Source organism: Helianthus annuus, chromosome 5 (genome assembly GCF_002127325.2).
Source record: "Helianthus annuus cultivar XRQ/B chromosome 5, HanXRQr2.0-SUNRISE, whole genome shotgun sequence".
NCBI lineage: Eukaryota > Viridiplantae > Streptophyta > Magnoliopsida > Asterales > Asteraceae > Helianthus > Helianthus annuus.
This window is the reverse complement of record NC_035437.2, coordinates 23,032,624-23,053,595: the sequence shown is the minus strand read 5'-3', so window position 1 is coordinate 23,053,595 and position 20,972 is coordinate 23,032,624. Positions and strand designations below refer to the sequence as shown.

General features: G+C 35.9%; 1 protein-coding gene across 1 annotated transcript; it reads right to left on the bottom strand.

Moving 5' to 3' along the window:
• Nucleotides 1-984: 984 nt before the first annotated feature.
• On the bottom strand, nucleotides 985-4,892 carry LOC110940160. The gene is made up of 5 exons (XM_022181721.2): nucleotides 4,696-4,892; nucleotides 3,025-3,091; nucleotides 2,447-2,560; nucleotides 1,319-1,420; nucleotides 985-1,231 (listed from the first exon to the last, which is right to left on the bottom strand). Exons 1-5 carry the CDS (start codon nucleotides 4,791-4,793, stop codon nucleotides 1,187-1,189), a joined length of 426 nt encoding a protein of 141 aa, XP_022037413.1. The 5' UTR covers nucleotides 4,794-4,892; the 3' UTR covers nucleotides 985-1,186.
• Nucleotides 4,893-20,972: the final 16,080 nt, after the last annotated feature.

The following is a 20,972-nucleotide window of genomic DNA, read 5'->3' as shown; positions in this document are numbered from 1 at the left end:
ATAAAACTAACATGGACCATGCCAGAAATACAAAGTTGTGATGCAAGTGGAGCAAATGAAAGGCTACCCACTAATAAGGGTAACATGCTCTCTTCTCAATGAGCTGTTTAGTGATCACCGTGTACAAACTTTGATCTAAGAATGTAGATATTATTTTGTATAACAATGTGTAAGGCAACCCCACCAACTTCAAAAAAAGTGATTATCTTTGTATAATGATTATAATTTAGAGTGCAAAGATGATGGTTTCTCTCTAGCTTAATATTCTTTTATTTTTGTTCTTGAGTTTAGATTTTATAGTGTACATGAATTAATCACTTAAAAATGTATTTTTTTCTTTCTAATGTGTTTTATCTATTATTCTATTAGTAAAAGTATTAGTATTTAGTATCAGTATTAGTATTAATATGATCTGATTTCACTTTTGGACCAAAATGACAATAAAACTGAAACCACAGGGACCCAGATACAAAAGATTTGAATTTTGGATTAAAGTAGCAAAAGTAACCAAACCTCGGGGACGAAAATGGCAGTTTACTCTTTTCTTTTTGTTTTTTCAAAACATTTGGCGACTGACCTAACTAATTAAGCCAACTTTTTACTTCATTTGAATTGATTTTTTTAAGGAATATTTCTTTCATATTTTTCTTCCCTCATTTAAACATGTTAAAAACTGTTAAAGAGTTGTATCATGCATGCTTTACACAATCCTAACGGCCCGTTCAGGCTAACCAGAATCGTTTACAATAGCAATGGACACTTGTCGTCAAATCAATACCGTGAAAATATTCAAAGACTAAGCCAAAAGCGAAATGACTCGAGAAATCAAGCTAAACATGAACTCCCTTACTTCAAAGCGCAAATCTTTGACGAGATTGCCCTAGACGCAAAGAGATCGAGAGGGCAAGATGGGAAATTCACATAGGGACGACTTTAGCATTGTGGGCGTTGGACCGAAGTCACACAAAGAATTCACTAGGATAATATATACGTCGATCTGGTTCGGTTCTTTTTACTTAATAAAAAAAGTTTAAAGACATGGTTAATTATCCAAAAACATTTTGTTTCCAGGATAATGTTTAATGAATTCCTGTTTCATTGATGTATCATAAACAAATATGTATGAATCAAGTGTAAAAGATTCGAAGCTGATTCATGTAGAGCCCTGCAGGCTAACCTTTGTGTGTTATCTTACAAAAATGTTGACCACGGCTGCCCAGTATCCAGCTAACTGCATGAACCGAAACAAGGTTAATCCGACCATGTTACACAAGCCAAAATCTAAATGGCTAAATGGCTAGACCGAACACATGCTTACCTGAGCCAAAATACCATTTCCAGTTTGGCCTTCGATGACTAAACCAGCTGTAAGACCAAGCATAGCCCATGCTCCGTTAATAGCTTCTATTTGTCTTCTCCTCTGCAACAACATTTTATCAAAAAAAAAAAAAAAAAAAAAAAAAAAAAAAAACAACGGACATGATTCTACCAAGAGCTATTTATGGTTTGGTTTAAAACTCTGAAACTGCCCGAACCGGTCATTGGTTTGGTTTTTTAACAATTTTCGTGTCGGCCGGTCAGTTTAGGAAAATTTAAACCATACCATACCGTTTGGTTTACGGTTTATACTTGAAACGCAGTCGGAAGAAAAACCAAACAGGATAGTAGGATTTGGGCTATGTAAGTTTTTATATTTTACTTTGCTTAACAATACATCATCATCATCATCATCATCATACTCAGTAAATCCGACCAATAGAATAGCAAAGGTAGGGTCTGAGGAGGGTAAGATGTAGACAGCCTTCCCTCTACCCCGTAGGAATAGAGAGGTTGGCTTCCAGTGAGACCCCCGGCTCGATACTAGTTTTGCATCAAGCCTTGGACAAAAGGCACATAACACTCGGCAATCGGGACAAAGACCGATAAGTGCATGTACCCTTTTGTCTTTCAGCTATCAATGCCACCACATGATGCATGATTAACCGTCCTTAGCTTTTAACGTTATTTTCAAGAAATTAGTAAAATAAGGTAAAAAAATTAGTGCACTTTCACTTTTGCCCCCCGATGGCCCACACATATATACATTATATGCGCATACCGCAAGCGGGGCGTAGCTTTGCTTAACAATACAATACAGGTAAACATTATTTAACTGTTGGAAAAATATACTTTTCTTTATGTTGATCGTAGTTTATTTTCTTTTTAATTATAAAGGCCCAAAAGCCCAAACTATGAACCAAACCCCTTAGTAGCAGTTTAGTTTGGTTCGGTTTTAATTTTCAACATTCCGGTTTTGGTTTACAACAGTAAAAATCGTTACCAACTGTTTGACTTTTGGTTTGACCTAAAAACCACTAAATCCGGACCGTAACACCCCTAATTCTACTTTACAATCACTCAAAAAGCCACTAGACGGTAATTAAAACAGTAATTACACAAAACATACCTTAAATGTTTGTTTCCTTTTGATATTTTCCATTTGTTTAGCAGCTAAACGCTTTGCTTCAGCCGGGTCAACCATAATCACCTCTTTCTTTCCCTTTCCACTTGCTATCGTAACCTACATATAAAAAAAACTCTTATAAGTTAAACTATTTTAAAAATAATGTCGCCCAAAGCCGAATTATAGACAAGATATCAAATATAGTATCAGTTTATAGATATTCCAAAGTCAAACTCAAATCTTTAGAATCTATAACCGTTTAAAAGTTGAACAGTAACTTGTTTGACTTTAAAAGGTCAAACTGATATTTTCTATCCTAGTCTTCAAAATTTGGAACTATCGGCATCTAAGTAATATTCATATATGCATATGCATTTTGTTAATCCGTCTGTTCTACAAACAAATTAACCATAATAACGTTTCGGTTATTTAGAGAGTAACATAACCTGAATATAACATGGATCTAGTTATTGACTTATCGTTTGCCATTTTATAATGGTATACAATCATCAATTCCATACCTAAACAAGCATATTCAAACGAGATATATAGATGAGGGAGGGAGCCTTGGTTATGCATACATTAGCATTAGCTACTTGGCTCTTGGTTCTATTGTTGCCTGATCCAATCCCTCTTTTCACACCCCACCTGGAAACAAACAAAGAGATCAAGAATAAATTTGCAACTTTATACACGTAAATACACATATACATAGAGAGTCGTTCAATACAGAACCAATTTTAAGTAGAATACCGAGAGATTGCATAACCATCTATACCTATTGCTTTAACTGTGCGCATAACCTTGGTTTTAAACAACGAATGGTGATCCGATGCTTTTTGATCCCGAAAGCCGATGCGTGAAGCGCGCGCATCACATATGCAAGGCGTTCGTTATTAAGAGTTACTAAAAGATTAGGTATAGATAAGATTTTAACTTGTTAACTTTTAAACACTAATATATAGGATATTCTTAACATGTCTGGTCACTTTTGTTCCATCGATGGTCTAATTTGTTTAGATACTCAAACTCGTGGTTGTAAAAGTAGCTAGGCGCTCCCTAGTCGGATTCGGGAGTACTCGGGAGGTACTCGGCCTAGGCGGAGATTACTCGGGGAGTAATGGGCCTAGGTGAACGGTACTCGGGCCTCGGCAACCTACCTTGTAGCGAGTACACGGGGAGTACTCGGAGCCTAGACGGGACTTTTACAACCATGCTCAAACTCATTGCTCACTCGATGGTCAGATCTATTCAATCAAATTTGATAAACTCAGACCGATTGCAATTACGGTCCAATTAGTTCGAATATTAGTCAACTGCATATGGCGTCACATCAGATCGCATCACGTGATCCGTGCATCATGGAATCGCATCCCATGATGTGATCTCATCATCCCATCAAGTGATGTGCTCTTTATGCACACATTTTTAAAGCCAATCTATAAGTGCCTCTCTTTCTCTCTCCCACTATAATAACTATAGAGTTAACTGCCATTTTCATCCCTATGGTTTGGTGGAAAATGCCACTTTAGTCCAAAAAAAAAAAAATTGTGCCAGTTCCATCCTCAACATTTTTGAAACGTGCCACTTCAGTCCAAAAAGATAACGCCTTGCGCCAGTTCCGTCCTCAACGTTTTAACGGGCGTTATCTTTTTGGACCGAAGTGGCACGTTTCAAAAATGTTGAGGACGGAACTAGCGCAAATTTTTTTTTTGGACTGAAGTGGCATTTTCCACCAAACCACATAAACGAAAACGGTGGTTAACTCATAACTATATAAACGTTTATGTAACCGTATAACTGCCTCTCATTCTCTCTCCATCCAACTATATGAGTGCTTATGTGTTTATCACCGTCTAATACTTAAAATTGGTTTGTATTCAACACACACACACATCAATTTATCCAGATTTGTGAAGTTACAGGTCAATTTTCTTCATAAACTAGGGTTTGATAAACTTATCTATTTTCAGCATATCCAACATTAGTATCTGAGTTGACTAGGACCATGAACACCTTAAAATGTTCCTTTATATAAACACACACACACACACACTCTTTATAACCCTAGAATATATTCAAGTAATTTCAAAAACTGAAACTTAATTACTCGAGCATTAATTCTTCCTTCCTGACGCATAATCACATGTAACTAACTTCAATTTTTCAACAACACATCACCTAATTCTGTTCATTGAACCACAAAGATTCAACAAAACATAAATTGACTGGTAAATAATGTTGAAAGTTACCTAATTGCTGTTGCAGAGTGTCGATTATTCGAGAAAGATGATTGTTGCAGTAGCAAACCGCCATTTGCAGTCGATAGTGATGATGAAGAACAAATCATATTTTCAGCTGTGTAGGGGTGATTGATTGATTGATTGATTGATTGTTGAGTGTTGGTTGCTAATTTGTTATCTGTTTGTTCATCATCCAAAACTGCAACAAACCTGAACCAGATAATAATAAGAGTTAATTGCCCGATGGTGCCTGTTGTTTGTTAGTTTTTCACCTTTAGTCCTCAATTTTTTAAAATTACATACATGTTCCTTGTGATTTGATCGTTTGTTACTCGGATAGTCCACTGAGTAAATGTCACGTAGTTTGATCAGTTAAATTAGTATAAAATTACTACATTACCCTTACTATTTATTAGACTCACATCACCACTACCCACTCCTGCAAAACCAATTCTTCCTCCACCTAAACCAATCATGTGTAACCACCCAAAATGTGACTGACTCAAACAGAAGCAAAAACACAATTTTCAAAAAAAAAAACTCATGAACCGATTCAACCAAAACAAGAGCAATTCATTAAGCGATTCAAAAACACCATTTTTTATTACCCCTATAAATATTTCCGACCACTTTCTTTATTTCGAAGATCCAATTCCGGTGCGTCGGACACCACATTCTCTCCCCTTACACTTGATTTATCTCTCTTTATCCCACATCTTCTCTTCTCCGACAACGAATCGTCGCTCCATCTCAGGCCACCCATCACCGTTCTAGTCAACTTAATCACAAACCCACATTGAAAAATTGTTGGTTGTTTGAGGTGGATATGGTTACTATGTTGGACAAACTTTAACTAGCAGGTAACACGATTATGGAAATTGCAAAAGGAGGAGTAAAATTCTGACTTTTAATGTTCATAGACTTCTCTTCTCCGACGACGAATCATCGAGATTGGGAGGCGTTGTTGACTGAACCCGCAATTCAATTGCACAAATTTTGTTGACGGGTGGTTACAGGTGGGTGTGTTTTGACGGGCGGTTGCAGGTGCCTCCGGGGTGTGACGGGTGGTTGCAGGTGGGTGGGTTTTGACGGGTGGTTGCAGGTGTCGCTCGTGTTCATCGGGTGTCATCGGAGTTTTGATGATGACCGGCGATTGGGTTGATGGTTGTAACATTTGTGCTTGTAATCATTATGAACAGTTCTATTATCAATAAAACAATGTTATTTGATCCCAATGTTTGTTTGGTTGTGTTTACATTTTTCATGTTTTGACTTTTGCTCAATTTCAAACTCTACATCGCTTTCTGAAGAATTATACGCAAACTGATGTGTAAACGTACTCAGTTTAATGCGACAAATACTCCGGAACATCAACATATACTCAACATACCTTAAATAACCCTTACATAACTTAGAAATAAGTTTTGAAGGCTTTGGTATGGCAAAAACAAGTTAATTCGCTTACAGGGACTAAACTTGACAAACTGCGAAAGTATGCCAATTTGAACTGTAACAAACATTCCGGAACATGTCCATAAGTTAAACATACCATAAATATCCTTTACATAGCTTAGAAATAGGATTTGAGGGGTTTGGTATGCTAAAACAAACTTTTGGATCATTCAGGGGCTAAAAGTGTCAAAAAGTGCACAAGTTTGCACTTTTGCGCATAACTTACGTTCTGAATACATCCGGACATCCAAAAATTTATGTAAGCCTCCTTATATTATGCCTTAGTGTATGGCATGAGAAAAATCCATTCGTCGCGCAATTTGGATCGTCTTTCGCGCTTATGCGCATTCCGTCGTAATTAACCGAACATCGCGACCGTACGGCCAAACGAACCGACATCCGGGATATTTTTGAGCACATTTTAAGTTCCCTATACTTTAACTTCATTTTAGAGCTTTGAAATGGGGTTAACAGGGCTTAAACGTGTCAAAAACGCATCAAATGCCAAGTTTTGGAGCTGCAGGGACCAAAACTTTAAATCTGCCAAACTAAGGGCTTACGGACCATAAGCCACAACCCATACGGTCCGTAAGTCACCCCCAGCACAACAGATTCAGTTTTAAATGCTGTTGTCTCTTCATGTAGTGAAAGGGCAAGCTGGCCCTTGTCTCTTCCAGCCATTAAGGGGCAAGATCTGATGTACCACAATAATTCGACAAGTGTACGGGCGAGATCGTGGCACGTTATTCAAGAAACGATCCTAACGGCTCTACTTTTCCTATAAATACCCCCCCTTGGTGTAAAACTCACAAGAATCTGATCTAAAAGCTCTAAGTTGGAGTATTGCTTCATACCTGAGTTTCTTTGATCAAGATTAGCTTTCGGGGATCCTTTGTAAGTGTTCCTTCGTTGTTTTATCGCTTTTCGAGTCCGAAAGTCGAATTATGTTTGACTTTCTGCATTGACCAGTTTATGGTCGATGCGAAGTTCGTTGGAACTTCATAACGTGAGCGTGATCACGATGGTTATAGTCCGTAGTGACTATACCTACTGATTACCACGTTATCTAGGCTCAGTGACGAGTAGTAGTTTCGGCCAAAATGCGCATTCTCGCGTATTTTGTAACCAAACTACTCGTGAGCATCAAAGCCGTTTGTTTTGATGCCAAACCTGTTTTCTAAACTTAGTTAAGCATGTTCTAACATGCTTAGCTCGTCACTTTTAGTATAGTGCTTGTATAGGGTCGTAAGTTAAGCGATCTAAACCATCGCTTATACTTTCGAACCCGACCCATTTGGTCGATCATTAAGATCCGACCAAACACATTATGTGACCATGGCTATAACCTTCCGAGGTTATGCCTTGTGGTCACGATGTTAGGCGTTCCGAACGCGTTATACGCGAACGACGCGTTAAGGTAGCATAAGCTACCTAAACGGGTCGTAATGGGTCGCAAGCACTTAGGTTAGGTTTCATTTTAGTATGTAGGCTTTGTTAAACCATATTATACGAGTCTCCCTACTCGTTTGGTTTACGAACCCGCATACTATTCGATCCTTCCGATTTTGGTCCTGTATATTAATGTAGCTACCTATTAGGTGCCGTTTGATATTCCGTGATCTCTAGCATTATCTGGTTATTATACAAGGAATTCAAAGCAATCTCAGGTGAGTACATAGAACCCCATCTTTTACATGTTTTCGAGGAGTTCATGTGAGTACATAGAACCCCATCTTTTACTGTTTTCCAAACTATTTTGGGGTGAAACACATGTGCCTACTTGTTACTTTCATGCTTTCCCGTTTTCACATCATATACCTGCTATGTTCGTTAGTACATTATAGTACATGATTTCATTACATTTCATGCTATGTATGCCCATTGTGTGCGTACTTAGTACATTGCTTTACATCACATTTCATGCTATGTATGCCCATTGTGTGTGTATTTAGTACATCATTTTACATTACATTCCATGCTATGTATGCCCATTGTGTGCGTACTAGTACATTGTTTCACATTGCATTTCATGCTATTTATGCCCATGGTGTGCATACTTAGTACAATTGTTTACATCATATGCCTTTATTTTGGTATCACATTTGGTTTGTTTAACATGGAACAATACATTCATTAACATTAGCTACGCCGTTCGTTAGTAGGTAGTGGTACCATAGGAATTGACAACTCCCGTTTCTGAAATCCTGGGTTTGTTTGGATTGGAAGGAATGACCGAATTCGATATACATAACTTAGATAAACCATTAATTTGTTTAAGGGTTTATCGCCACAGTCTCAAGGCTTGAATGTATGCATATTTCACAATACCGCATAAATGTTTATATCAGTAGAGCATGCATTGTTCCACAAAACATAACGTTGATTTAAACCATGTTTTACTTCAACACCTTGTTTTGTGCATTTTACATATGGTTTAGTTGATACATCTCACTTACCATACAAGATATATTTTGGGTACACATTACATGATCTACATTAAACATAAACATTTTGACATTGATATACATACTTGGTGGTTTACATTGAACATAGACATTTCGATATAGTTTACACAATGACACTTGGCAATTGATTTTCACATGAACAATTTACATGGTGGTTGGTTTGGGTAAATGGTTGGAGTAACGTGGCGTATGTAATATGATACAAACATGGTGGATACGCCGCTGGTACTTCCTATATATAAATGCTTGTATAATATTACATATCGTAGCGTTATCCAAGTCATTTCAGTTTAGACACATTACATTTTACACAAATAACATACTCTTCACAAGACATCATTTTTTTTACAAACAACTTATCTTATTCAACTCATTTTACTTGGTTACTCGTTTAACCTTGCACTTATCTATACATATCATCTGATATTATCGTTTTTCAAATGGTTTACAAAGAAAGACAAATTACAAGGTTTATGACTGACTGTTATTAAACATTTCTTTAAACTCAAGTCATGAATCCCATTTTCACAAAAAACTATGTATCTCACAGGCATTTTTATGCTGACGTACCTACTTTCACATGTGTTTTCAGGAGCTGTTCCATAGGATGATGATCATGATACTAGGGCGGACCTGTGCCTTAGAGCCTAAAAATGAAGATAGGCTAGTTTAATTATGTTATGAACTTTGTATTTCTTGTTTTGGAACGATGTAACACTCGTGTTAAATAAATAAAATGTAACTTTGATTTCCATGGTTATGAAACAATTAATTCTGTCCACAACACTCCCCGGCGTTTCCGCCGCGGTTGCACGTTACACGCGGCCGGGGTGTGACAATGGCGTTGACTGGTTGTTGGCAAAGAAGAAGGGGGTGGGAAGGTAGGGTTGTTGCCTTCTTTGTGGGAATAGATTAAAATAAATGGGCCCTACACACATATATTTATATATAAATTATTTAATTTGTTTTATCATTAAGGGCAATTTAGTCATTTAACATCGACTTAACTGATTAAACTAACCTCCATCTACTTTAGGGACTATCCGAGTAACAAGTGAGCAAACTACAAGGAGCAAACATGCTATTTTGAAAAGGTGGTATTAAAAATAAAAATCTAACAAACCACAGGGACTATCCAGCCAATTAACTCTAATAATAATCTATACTTTCTATAAAAGAAAAAAAACCGATGACATAAGAAAAGCTGATGTGGCAGCCAGAGAGGCTGTCCAACAATGCTTTTCTTATGTTATGACTGCATCATAAAGCCTAATATATAAAATCACTTTAAAATCTATCTAAAAGCACTGCCTCCCAAAACCTCTGCTCATATCCATCTATACTTTAAAACCAACAGAGGTTGAAGGTTCATATAATGCTATATATCAGCAGATGTTTAGTTGCCGGTAATTTCAAATTCAAAATGCCTGGGAATACGTAATTTGCAATTAACGCATGCCACTCACTCACTTCTGTCAATCATCTTCTTATATAAAGGTTTTTTTTTCTCATTTCCCTCTTCATATTTACACTCCCCTGTTCTCTGCTTTTGTATTTTGAAATTTGAATTCATTCCGATTTACGAATTAGAAGCACGTCAGCATCAGTTGAGATTAACAATTTTAGTTTTATTAACGATTTGAATCCTGGGAAAGATTTGTGGCACATGAGAGCGAGGATCATCCGAAAATGGAATCAAGGTTATAGAATGGATCTCTTCTTCATTGATGAAAAGGTATGGTGTATTTGTGTTTTTTCGTTCGTGTATAAATGATTCCAAGGATGTATATCTGTGAATTCCTATTTCTATGCTTTTTAGGTTTCTATTATAAATGTTCCTGGGAAAGATTTGTGGCACATGAGAGCGAGGATCATCCGAAAATGGAATCAAGGTTATAGAATGGATCTCATCTTCATTGATGAAAAGGTATGGTTTATTTGTGTTTTTCCGTTCGTGTATAAATGATTCCATGGATGTATATCTGTGAATTCCTATTTCTATGCTTTATAGGTTCTATTATAAATGTTCCTGGGAAAGATTTGTGGCACATGAGAGCGAGGATCATCCGAAAATGGAATCAAGGTTATAAAATGCATCTCATCTTCATTGATGAAAAGGTAATGTTTATTTGTGTTTTCCGTTCGTGTATAATTAAGTTACATAGATGTATATGTCTGAATTCCTGATTCTATAGGTTTGTAATATAAATGTTCCTGAGTTTTGTGCGCTAGTTTATTGAGGATGTATATTCTTTGATTTTTTCTTTTTATCACAAACTGTAGGTTTGTATGCTAAAAAAATACTTTGTTTAAATGTTCTTCAGGTAGATGTTGTTGGATCTGTTATTTGGTGTGGAGGTCTTGAATTCGTTGGCCGACCTTCAAAAGAAACTAACAGTATGAAAAGCGATATTCAAGAGTTGGAGTAAGTGGTCGTTTACATGTTCAGTCATGTACAAATTATTGTTTGTATTTACTGTGGAATGATCTTAATAAATGGGATCAAGACTGTTGGTATTTAAAGTGGAATTAGGGTAATGCTAATAAATGAGACTAACAGTCTTTGTATCTAATGTGGAATCATGGTAATAAATGAGATCAACAAATTTATTCTTGAGGTGAATATGTTAGTTAATTTGTTGCTCATTTACTACTTTAATAGAAGGTCACAACTTTCGTTTGATTTTAGGTTGTTATTCATTCAGTTTTAGTTTTGCTTTTATAGATTCTAGAAAACTGGTCATAAATTAGTGTTTAGTTTGTGGTTAAATGAATATTGTTTTCATGTAAGGTTACGGGTTTGCGATGTATTGTGTGGAATGATTATGCTCTGCAGTTTAACGAATTCATCTCTAAAATGACAGCTCATGAGCATGTGATGGCTGTTATACAACATGTAAAGTGTAAGGAAATGGAAAGGTAATTTTTGTTACTTTCTGCAAATCATAACTATACTCTTTATTTCTTGCAATATAATAACAGGTTGAATAAATATTCATTAGTTGTTTTGTGATCTGTTGCAAGGATGTTGGTGATGTTACGGAAGATTTTTCAGCTGTTGAAATTGAAAAGATTCTGGATTAAGTCTGAATGGAAAGTAAAAACAACTTATTTTGAAGACTAAAATTGTGGTTTTTAGTTATGTTTGTTAACTTTTGTTTTAACCTGGTGTGTTTGAAAGTTTGGTATGTTATGGCTACAATTTGAATCATCTAAACCGATGGATTTTGTATGTAATTGCTACAATTTGAATATATTATTTTTAGTGAATGAATACTACTTTAATGAATTGGTTAGTAGGAAAACTGTTAGAATCTGTTGAACAGACTTTGCTTCAACAGACCTTATTATCTGTTGATCATGGTATGTTAAAGCTCTTCTGTTAAACATCCTCTGTTGAACTGCATCATCTGTTAAGCCACATCAGAGGTTCTCTTTGGCAGACCATTGCATGAACAGTCTTTGTGTTTATCAGCAGATGTTGTTTCGTTCAACAGACTTTGCTTTAACAGATTTTCTCTTTAACAGAGTTTTAGGTTTGGTAGACTTTATATAAGAAGATGTTGACTGTATTCCTTTTGTTGTAGATGTTCACAAGACTGTTATTTGTATTTAGAGGTTTTAGAGTATAATTCAAGTTAGATTATGACAATGATCGGCCATAAATTTGTTTCGCCTTTTAAATGTCGATCACCAACATGTTGTGATTTATCGTGAAGAGACAATTGAAATATAATGAATGTACAGCAAAAATGAGAATCGTCTAAACTGATGGATTTAGCATGTAATTTCTACAATTTGAATATTATTGTTATTATATTATATATTATATTATTGTTGATATTTCCGTTTTTCACAAGTAGTAGAGTTATATATTCTTGTCAGTGAATGAATGCAAATTTAAGGAATTGGTTAGTAGAAAACCGTTAGGATCTTATATACACTAACAACTGTTAGAGACTAACCTCTGTTATAGATTGCTAACATCTACTGTGACCTAGAAGAAAAAGGGACCTGAGCTACATTAGGATCTGTTGAACAAACTTTGTTTCAACAGACCTTATCATTTGTTGATCATGATCTGTTAAATCTCAGATGTTGAAATCCTCTGTTGAACTGCATCATCTGTTAAGCCACAGCAGATGTTAGCTTCATCATACTTTTGTATTCATCAGTAGATGTTGTCTTTGGCAGACCTTTGGTTCAACAGTCTTTGTGTTTATCAGAAGAGGATGTTTGGTTCAACAGACTTTTCTTCAACAGATGTTGTCTTCAAGAGAGCTTTGGGTTTGGCAGACTTTAGCGAAATAGATGTTGAGTGTATCCCTTTAGTTTCCGATGTTTAAAGACTGTTATATGTAATTAGAGGTTTCAGAGTATAATTCAAGTGAAATTATGACAATGATCGGCCATAAATTTGTGGAATGATTTTCTCTGCGGTTGAATCGGATCATCTGTTAAGCCACAACAGATGTTAGCTTCATGATACTTTTGTATTCATCAGCAGAGGTTCTCTTTTGGTAGACCTTTGCTACAACACTCTTTGTGTTTATCAGCAGAGGTTGTTTGGAACACCAGACTTTGCTTCAACAGATTTTATCTTCAACAGAGCTTTGGGTTTGGCAGACTCTAGCTAAAGAGATGTTGAGTGTATCCCTTTAGTTGTATATGTTAAAAGACTGTTATTTGTAATTAGAGGTTGCGGAGTATAATTCAAGTGAAGTTATGACAATGATCGGCCGTAAATTTGTTTCGCCTTTTAAATGTCGATGATCGGCCATAAATTTGCAGAGTATAATTCATGTTGTGATGTATCATGAAGAGCCAATTAAAATATAATGAATGTACAATAAAAATTTAAGTTAATATAACTAACAAGATAAGCATACATGATTATAATTTAAATATTCGGAAGTTTGGAAAATATACAAGTTTCATACATCACCATCGCATAACTTCATCTCACATGAGTAATATCAACAACCATAACTATTTGTAGACTTTCTTTAAGATCAGCTTGGCTTTGTCTGTAGGGTAGACAAATTTGCATTTCATATTTCTATAGATACCATTGGGCTTGGTGAACTTCTTGGTCCATTGACAAGCCGCGTATCTAAATCCCTTGCCATGCTTCTCCGGTCGAAAGTCAATTACAGTATCAACTCCATTCAAATTTTGAACTGTCATCTTCAATGATCTATCAATCCTTGATAATAACGCCACTTTCGCATTCAGACGCTTAAAATAAATATAAAATAACAATAATCAATAACAAATAAATAATGTATTTAAGCAAAGTAAAAAAATTTTAACTGTAACAAACATTTAACAATGAAAGAATGAGGCATAATATATTAACAAATGAAACTTACAAAATGTTTACTGTAGTACCATACGAAGTCTATGGGATATACATCAGGATCAACTTCATAATCTGAGACAACAACATCAAAATCTGCATCGTCGCCATCATCGGATACAACATAATCACTATCAGAATCTACGTCATTGGATTCTTCAACATCCGACTGATGATCTATATCTTAGTAATTGGAGCAACTTCTAATTTGGGTGAGGAAGTATTGCCTTTTGGACTGTCATCGGCTTTGGGTGCAACAATCTCACATCCATTCAAATTAAAGACATTAAGCTGAAAGATGTAATCTGCTACATATCTCCTGTAGTGGGCCTCATGGCAACCGATACACGGATGACGGGGACCCCTGCACAGCCTACACGTAGAGAAGCTGAAATCTGTGTAATGCACTGTCATCCTGCACAACACCACTCAACTACCAAGTGTAAATCACGAACATCAAAGAAAATCTTTTTGGGATTTTTTTAAATTGTTTTTTATTTTATTTTTTTATTTTATTTTTTTAAATAATACACAAGATAACACACATTGCGCACTACTCCCCGACAGCGGCGCCAAAATTTGACGTGATGTCGTGGTCACAATCAAATTTAATCCAAATACAACTAAATAGTTAGTGGTAAGTAGGTATCGAACACAGGGAGTTTGTGGAATATGTGTTATTTAGAAGATTATCTAACTTGACTAAAATTAAACTAATTTGCAAGTAAAGTAAAATTCAAGAGTTGGTTTGAGTGAATTGGTTTTAAAACTAAATTTAACTAAACAAATTGCACAAGAAAAGTTTTGGTTGTAAGCAAATTAGAGACAAATGACCATCCTAGATTTCCGGTTTGTTTCGACATTCATATTATCATTCACTAGAAAGAACTACATAGACATAGCTCATGTGTGATTACTTGCAGTGATGAAAAGGAACTAAGTACTCAGATTCCTAGAACGTGAGGTTGTTACCCGATGATCAATCAACCCTTACCCAAACCTAACTATACCCATGATATCTCGATTGCCAACGGCACCAAGAACGTATGGTTTCTAAATAGTTCAACATAAAGATTAACAAGTTACTAACAAACAATCACACACCATAACAACAAATCACAATGATAAAGATTGTTATTCTAGAAATTAGAGAAATCAAACATGAATGTCTCAACCAAACCTTCAATCCAGGACAATCATCAAGTGTTTAGCCACTCATGGCTTGAAACAACATCATAACAAAAGTTTCAATGTTCATAAAGATCCAAGACAATAAAACCGATGATTAGACAAGTGTTCTTCAAGCTCTAGGTCTCCAACATTGCTCCAAAATTCGTTCACAAGCCAATGGTAACCGAAAACATACGATGAGCCACCATAAAAACCCATGAAATGACAATTTAATGCATAAGTTACAAAATTGGATCAGTCGGTGGCGTAACCTACGACAGAGGGCCGTAGGTTACGGCGGGCAGCTTTCCCTTACGGCGGGTGGCTTCTGTCTTACGGCGAAGGTTTTTTGCAAAAGTTGGGGCCGTAACCTACGGCCAAGTGCCGTAGGTTACGGCGCTGAGTGTTAGTTTTTCCTTGTTTCCTTCATTTAATTCACCATTTCTTCAATCCCAACACCGCCAACTTCTAGCATCCATCCAAGCTCCATAAACCCGCATTTTAAGCTCTTTAACACCTGTAACGTCAAACATCTTGTGATTACCAAATTCAAGCTATTAACCGGATAAAGTATGGTATTTTAGTCTATTTAAAGGCCTTAAGGGTTGTCCTACGGACCACCCGTCAATCCATATATCTAAAGTTCCTCTCAAATGATATTGATGTGAACATAGAAATCACTGGGAGTTTTGTTGGATAATGATGAACTTTTTCAAAAGGTGTCAGCAGATATGTATATGGTGCAATTTTTTTAAATACCAATAGACATCCTTCTTTCAATGAAAGGTCAGAGACAACTGAAGACCATCCTTCTTTTAGAGCAAAACTTCCACCGTGTTTTGAGAATCGGATCTCCCGTCTCATACCATTTACACACTCTATAACGGCAATATTACAAGGAACTTCATTGAGTAAATGATTGTTTGCAAAGATTTGTGGTATTATCTGTGGAGTTCAAGTATTTAAGTATTGGCAAGTGTTATATGTGAATTAATCGTTAACAATAAAACTGCAGAAAATGGTTTTAATGTAATAATCTTACCAAGATTTTGGAATTAAGAGAGTCCAAATATTTATAAAAAGACATCTTCCAAGATATGATGTTTATCTAAAAACCAAAGAAACAATGAAACAATGTATTTTATCAGATACTTCATTATTTATCAAGACTGTGATAACAAATATGAACCAACAATGTTTAACATATCTATGTCATTCAAATAACGCATTTAATATTTATCGATTTATTTAGAGCAAATCAATAAATAAAGATTCCTCGAAAAACTGTAGAACCGAGTAGCAAGGAAATAATATTTTTTAGAAGTCGATAAACAAAAGATTGGTCATTTGATCATATTATTTAATATCAAGTAAGAAAAACAACAAAATATCGATTGGCTTCAAGAAACTAAATGTAGCACCATATCAAAGAAAACTTCGAATCGGAAACATTATAAAAAATAAAATACTTGTAAAATGAAATTCATACATCATCTAAAACATGCAATACATGATCACAGTCTTGATAACAGTCGTTAGTGATGTGCATATGAAACTCATGTGCATACAAATTTTAATAAATATTATTATACCTTGATCGAAGTTGTTGATGATGTCAAAAGTAAGAAGTATTCAAGTGGAATGATTGAATATTGAAATGGACATCGGTGATTAAAACTTGAAGCACTTTTTATGAGATCAGACAAACAATTTTGTAAAGGGATGTATAGAGACGTTAAAAAGGTAAAGTATGTTTTTATATCTACCTCTATGTAAATGATCGGAGTTCATCTGATTGGTGCACAAAATATAATTAAACCGCCATTGGAATAATAAATTACATTTTACCGCCATTGAGATAAGTAAATTACATTTTACCCCCTAATACAACTGTCGTATTTTTATCCTTAAATATAAAATATAGTATCCATTTCAAATCTGTATTATCAAATATTTCAAATCATTCACAATACTTTCAAAGTCCTTTTCTCGAGTGGTCAACAATCTTCTTCATTCAGGTATTTGAAATTATGGATACAAATAATAGAATTTCAAGTAAGTATGAAGTGTTCTTTCAAGCAAGTCAAAGTCAAAGCTGTGCTGAAGCAAGGAAAAAAAGGAAGCCTATTCGGTAACAAAAGAGAAACAACAGTGGTTGTCATCCTACATCAACGTCCAATTCTGTTGAAAGGATTCCATTATCAAATACTACAAATGGTATGTGTTATAGGTTTGCAAACAAAATTCAAAAGAAATATATATTTATATGTTACCTTTTGGGAATCCTTACATATGTCGTATTTTACAAGTTTCAACCACCAACGTTGAAAGAAGGAATGTATATCATCTTCCTGCTTATGCTACTCCAAATATTAGTAGTAATTTGTGTCACTCATCTACAAAAGGAAAAGGTATACTTACTGCAGATATATATATTTTTTTTTTGTAATTTCAAATCATTTTCACAATACTTTCAAAGTCTTTTTTCTCGAGTGCTCAACAGATCTTTTATTCAGGTATTTGAAATTATGGATACAGATAACAGAATTTCAAGTAAGTATGAAGTGTTCCTTCAAGGAAGTCAAAGTCAAAGCTGTGCTGAACAAAGGGAAAAAAGGAAGCGTGTTCTTCAACAAAAGAGAAACAACAGTGGTTGTCATCCTACATCAACATCTGATTCTCTTGAAAAGATTCCATTATCAAATACTCCAAATGGTATGTGTTATAGGTTTGCAAACAAAATTTAAAAGAAATATATATGTATATGTTACGTTTTGGGAATCCTTGCATATGTTCTATTTTACAAGTTTCAACCACCAATGTCGAAAGAAGGAATGTGTATCACCTTCCTACTTATGCTACTCCAAATATTAGTAGTAATTTGTGTCACTCATTTATGTGTGTAAAATGCAACATATAAATTACATCAAATGAGGCATAAAACTAACCCTTTTTTAGTACTAATGTTGGAAAAAGTGTGCTTTTGTCTTCCTTTTGTATTTTCAGGAATAAATGAGCGTAAATGAACAAAAGGAGCAAATATGCAGCAAAATCTAACATAATCACAAGAAATGGATTAAACGTGGTATGCCCGACCCCTCGATAGCATATTCCCAAGAAAAAACAAGAGAACATAAGGCTGACCACGACCCCGTGCCCAGCGGACACGGGGGCATGGCCAGTTGTCTGCAGAAAGGACAAAGCTATAGAAGCTTCTATTCCCGACACGGAGGCGTGCCCAGCTCGACACGGGTCGTGGTCAACGCTAAGATTCGCAGAATCAAAGCAAATCTTGATAGTACAGATACGCTTCTGCACACGGGGTCGTGCCCAGCGGACACGGGGGCGTGTGGAGCTAATGCAGGCAAATTGCAATTAATGAAGAAAGAGAAAGTGGATGGACACGGGGCCGTGCCCAATGGACACGGGGCCGTGCCCAATGGACACGGGGCCGTGCCCAATGGACACGGGGCCGTGTCCGGGCTTCTGTGCAGGCTATAAATAGAGGTGCTTGATTCACTTCAAAGGCATCCCTTGGTAAACCACCTCTCTCCCACTTCACCTACACTCCACCACTACTACAACCCACATCCACCACCATCATCCATCATAGAGTGTGTGTAGTAGTCTCGGGATCCAAGATTGATAGTAAGAGTTTTTGACAATCAAAGGCCATGTTTGCCTAAGTCTCTTACATCACTTGGTGAAGACAAGCACTTAGTGTAATACTTTTAATTTTTAATATTTTCACACTTTGGTTTTGTATTACTGACTTTAATAACTAGTTTCTTATGTTGAAGGTGAAACTTCCTTATCATTTATCCGTGGTGTCTTGGCGTTATTTTACTGTCTATATAAAATAAAAGATTTACACCATTTATATCTCTACGGTCTATATAGAGATATGTTGGCTACCTGGTCGGGGGTTAAGGGAATGGTTTGGTAAGGTTCTTGCCTTGTTCAGTGTATAGATCCTGCAAGGACCTGGGTCAAGCTTACTAGGACCTCCTTCAATACCCACTGGTATTGGATGGCAGGGGTGCGAATGCTTGATCCCCTCATATGTAAACTACTATTAATATATTAACCCGGCTACTTGGGATTGTATCCATGCTGACTCAAACCACTTAGCCGAGGGTAACGTCACCTTCAAAAGAGGGGCCTACCACATTACGTATTAATAACTTAATTAATTATCTTTTAATATTTCGACCCTTTAGGATTGTATCCTTGCTGACTCAAACTACTGGTTGAGGGTAACGTCACCTTCAAAAGAGGGGCCTACTACTATAACTAAGATAATCTCTTAAAAAGTGCAAAAGTGCGGAAATCATCAAAGGTTACACTAAAGGCGAGTCGGATCCAAGTGATTCATCTTGTCTATCTGTTTCTATTTTATTTTATTTTTCAGCATTTTAGTTTTTATTTTCATGTTTAAAACTTTTTCTAAACTTTTGATTTGATTAGACGTTGAGGATAAACCGGTACTAAAACCTCTTATGTCTTTGGACGACCTCGGTATCTTACCAACGCTATACTACGCTCACGATGGGTGCACTTGCCCATATGTGTGTTTAGTGTTAGTAAAATATCGTGTTTTATAAATTTAAAACTTTACTAAAGTGTTAAAAAGGGGTTAAAATATAACTAAAAATATATTTACATCGACACACATCACTCATCTACAAAAGAAAAAGGTAAACTTACTGCATATATTTTTTTTTGTAATTTAATTATGAATTGTACTTTGTTCATTTATTTTATATACTTTTGTCTCGTTTACATAAATTTCTACCAGCCTTTTCGAGGAGGAGGTTTCTCATATGGGTAAAAAGTGTACGCTTTTGGTGAGGCAGTCTACAACCACCCATATGGCATCATGACCTTTCTTTGTTTTGGGAAGTTTGGTTACCAGGTCCATTGTTATATTTTCCCACTTCCACATCAGAATTTCTAATGGTTGTGACTTATCATATGGCTTTTGATGTTCCGCTTTTACTTGTGAACAAGTTAGACACTTCTCGACATATTTAACAATATCGCGTTTCATCCCGGGCCACCAATAGTTTTTACTTAAATTTCGGTATATTTTAGTCGCCCCTGGGTGGATCGAATACTGGGACTTATGAGCTTCTTCAAGTAGTGCGGCCTTTACTTCAGAAAACCATGGTATCCAATTCTGCCAACCCTGGTTTTGAGCCCATTTGTATTATCTTCCAACTTATCTGCGAACCCCTTTGTCCTCTCTTTCTTTGAATCTTTCGTGCTTAATGATTTAATTTAAGCTTCCTTTATCATTCCAAGGAGGTGGGGTGTAACTATCATTTTCATAGATTTTACTTGTATCGGAGGTGGATAGTTCTTTCGGCTTAATGCTTATGCTACGAGGTTGGCTTTTCCCAGGTGATAAAGGATGTCACAATCATAATCCTTGATCAGCTCTAGCCATATTCGTTGGCTCATATTTAGATTCTTTTGCTCGAAAAAGTATTTCAGACATTTGTGGTCCGAATATATATCGTACTTTTCATTCCGTACAGATAACGCCTCCGTATTTTTAAGGTGAACACTACCACCGCTAATTCTAAATCATGGGTTGGATAGTTACCCTCATGTTGCTTCAATTGTATTGAGGCGTACGCAATGACCCTGCCCCTTTGCATCAAAACACATCCTAATCTTTGGCGCGAAGCGTCCGTACATACAATTAGGTCTTTCGTACCGTCGGGTAGGGTTAACACCGGAGAACTTGACAGTTTCTATTTTAGTGTCTGGAATGCCTTCTCTTGTTCGATGCCCCATATAAATTTCTCATTCTTCTTTGTCAGTTTACTCATAGG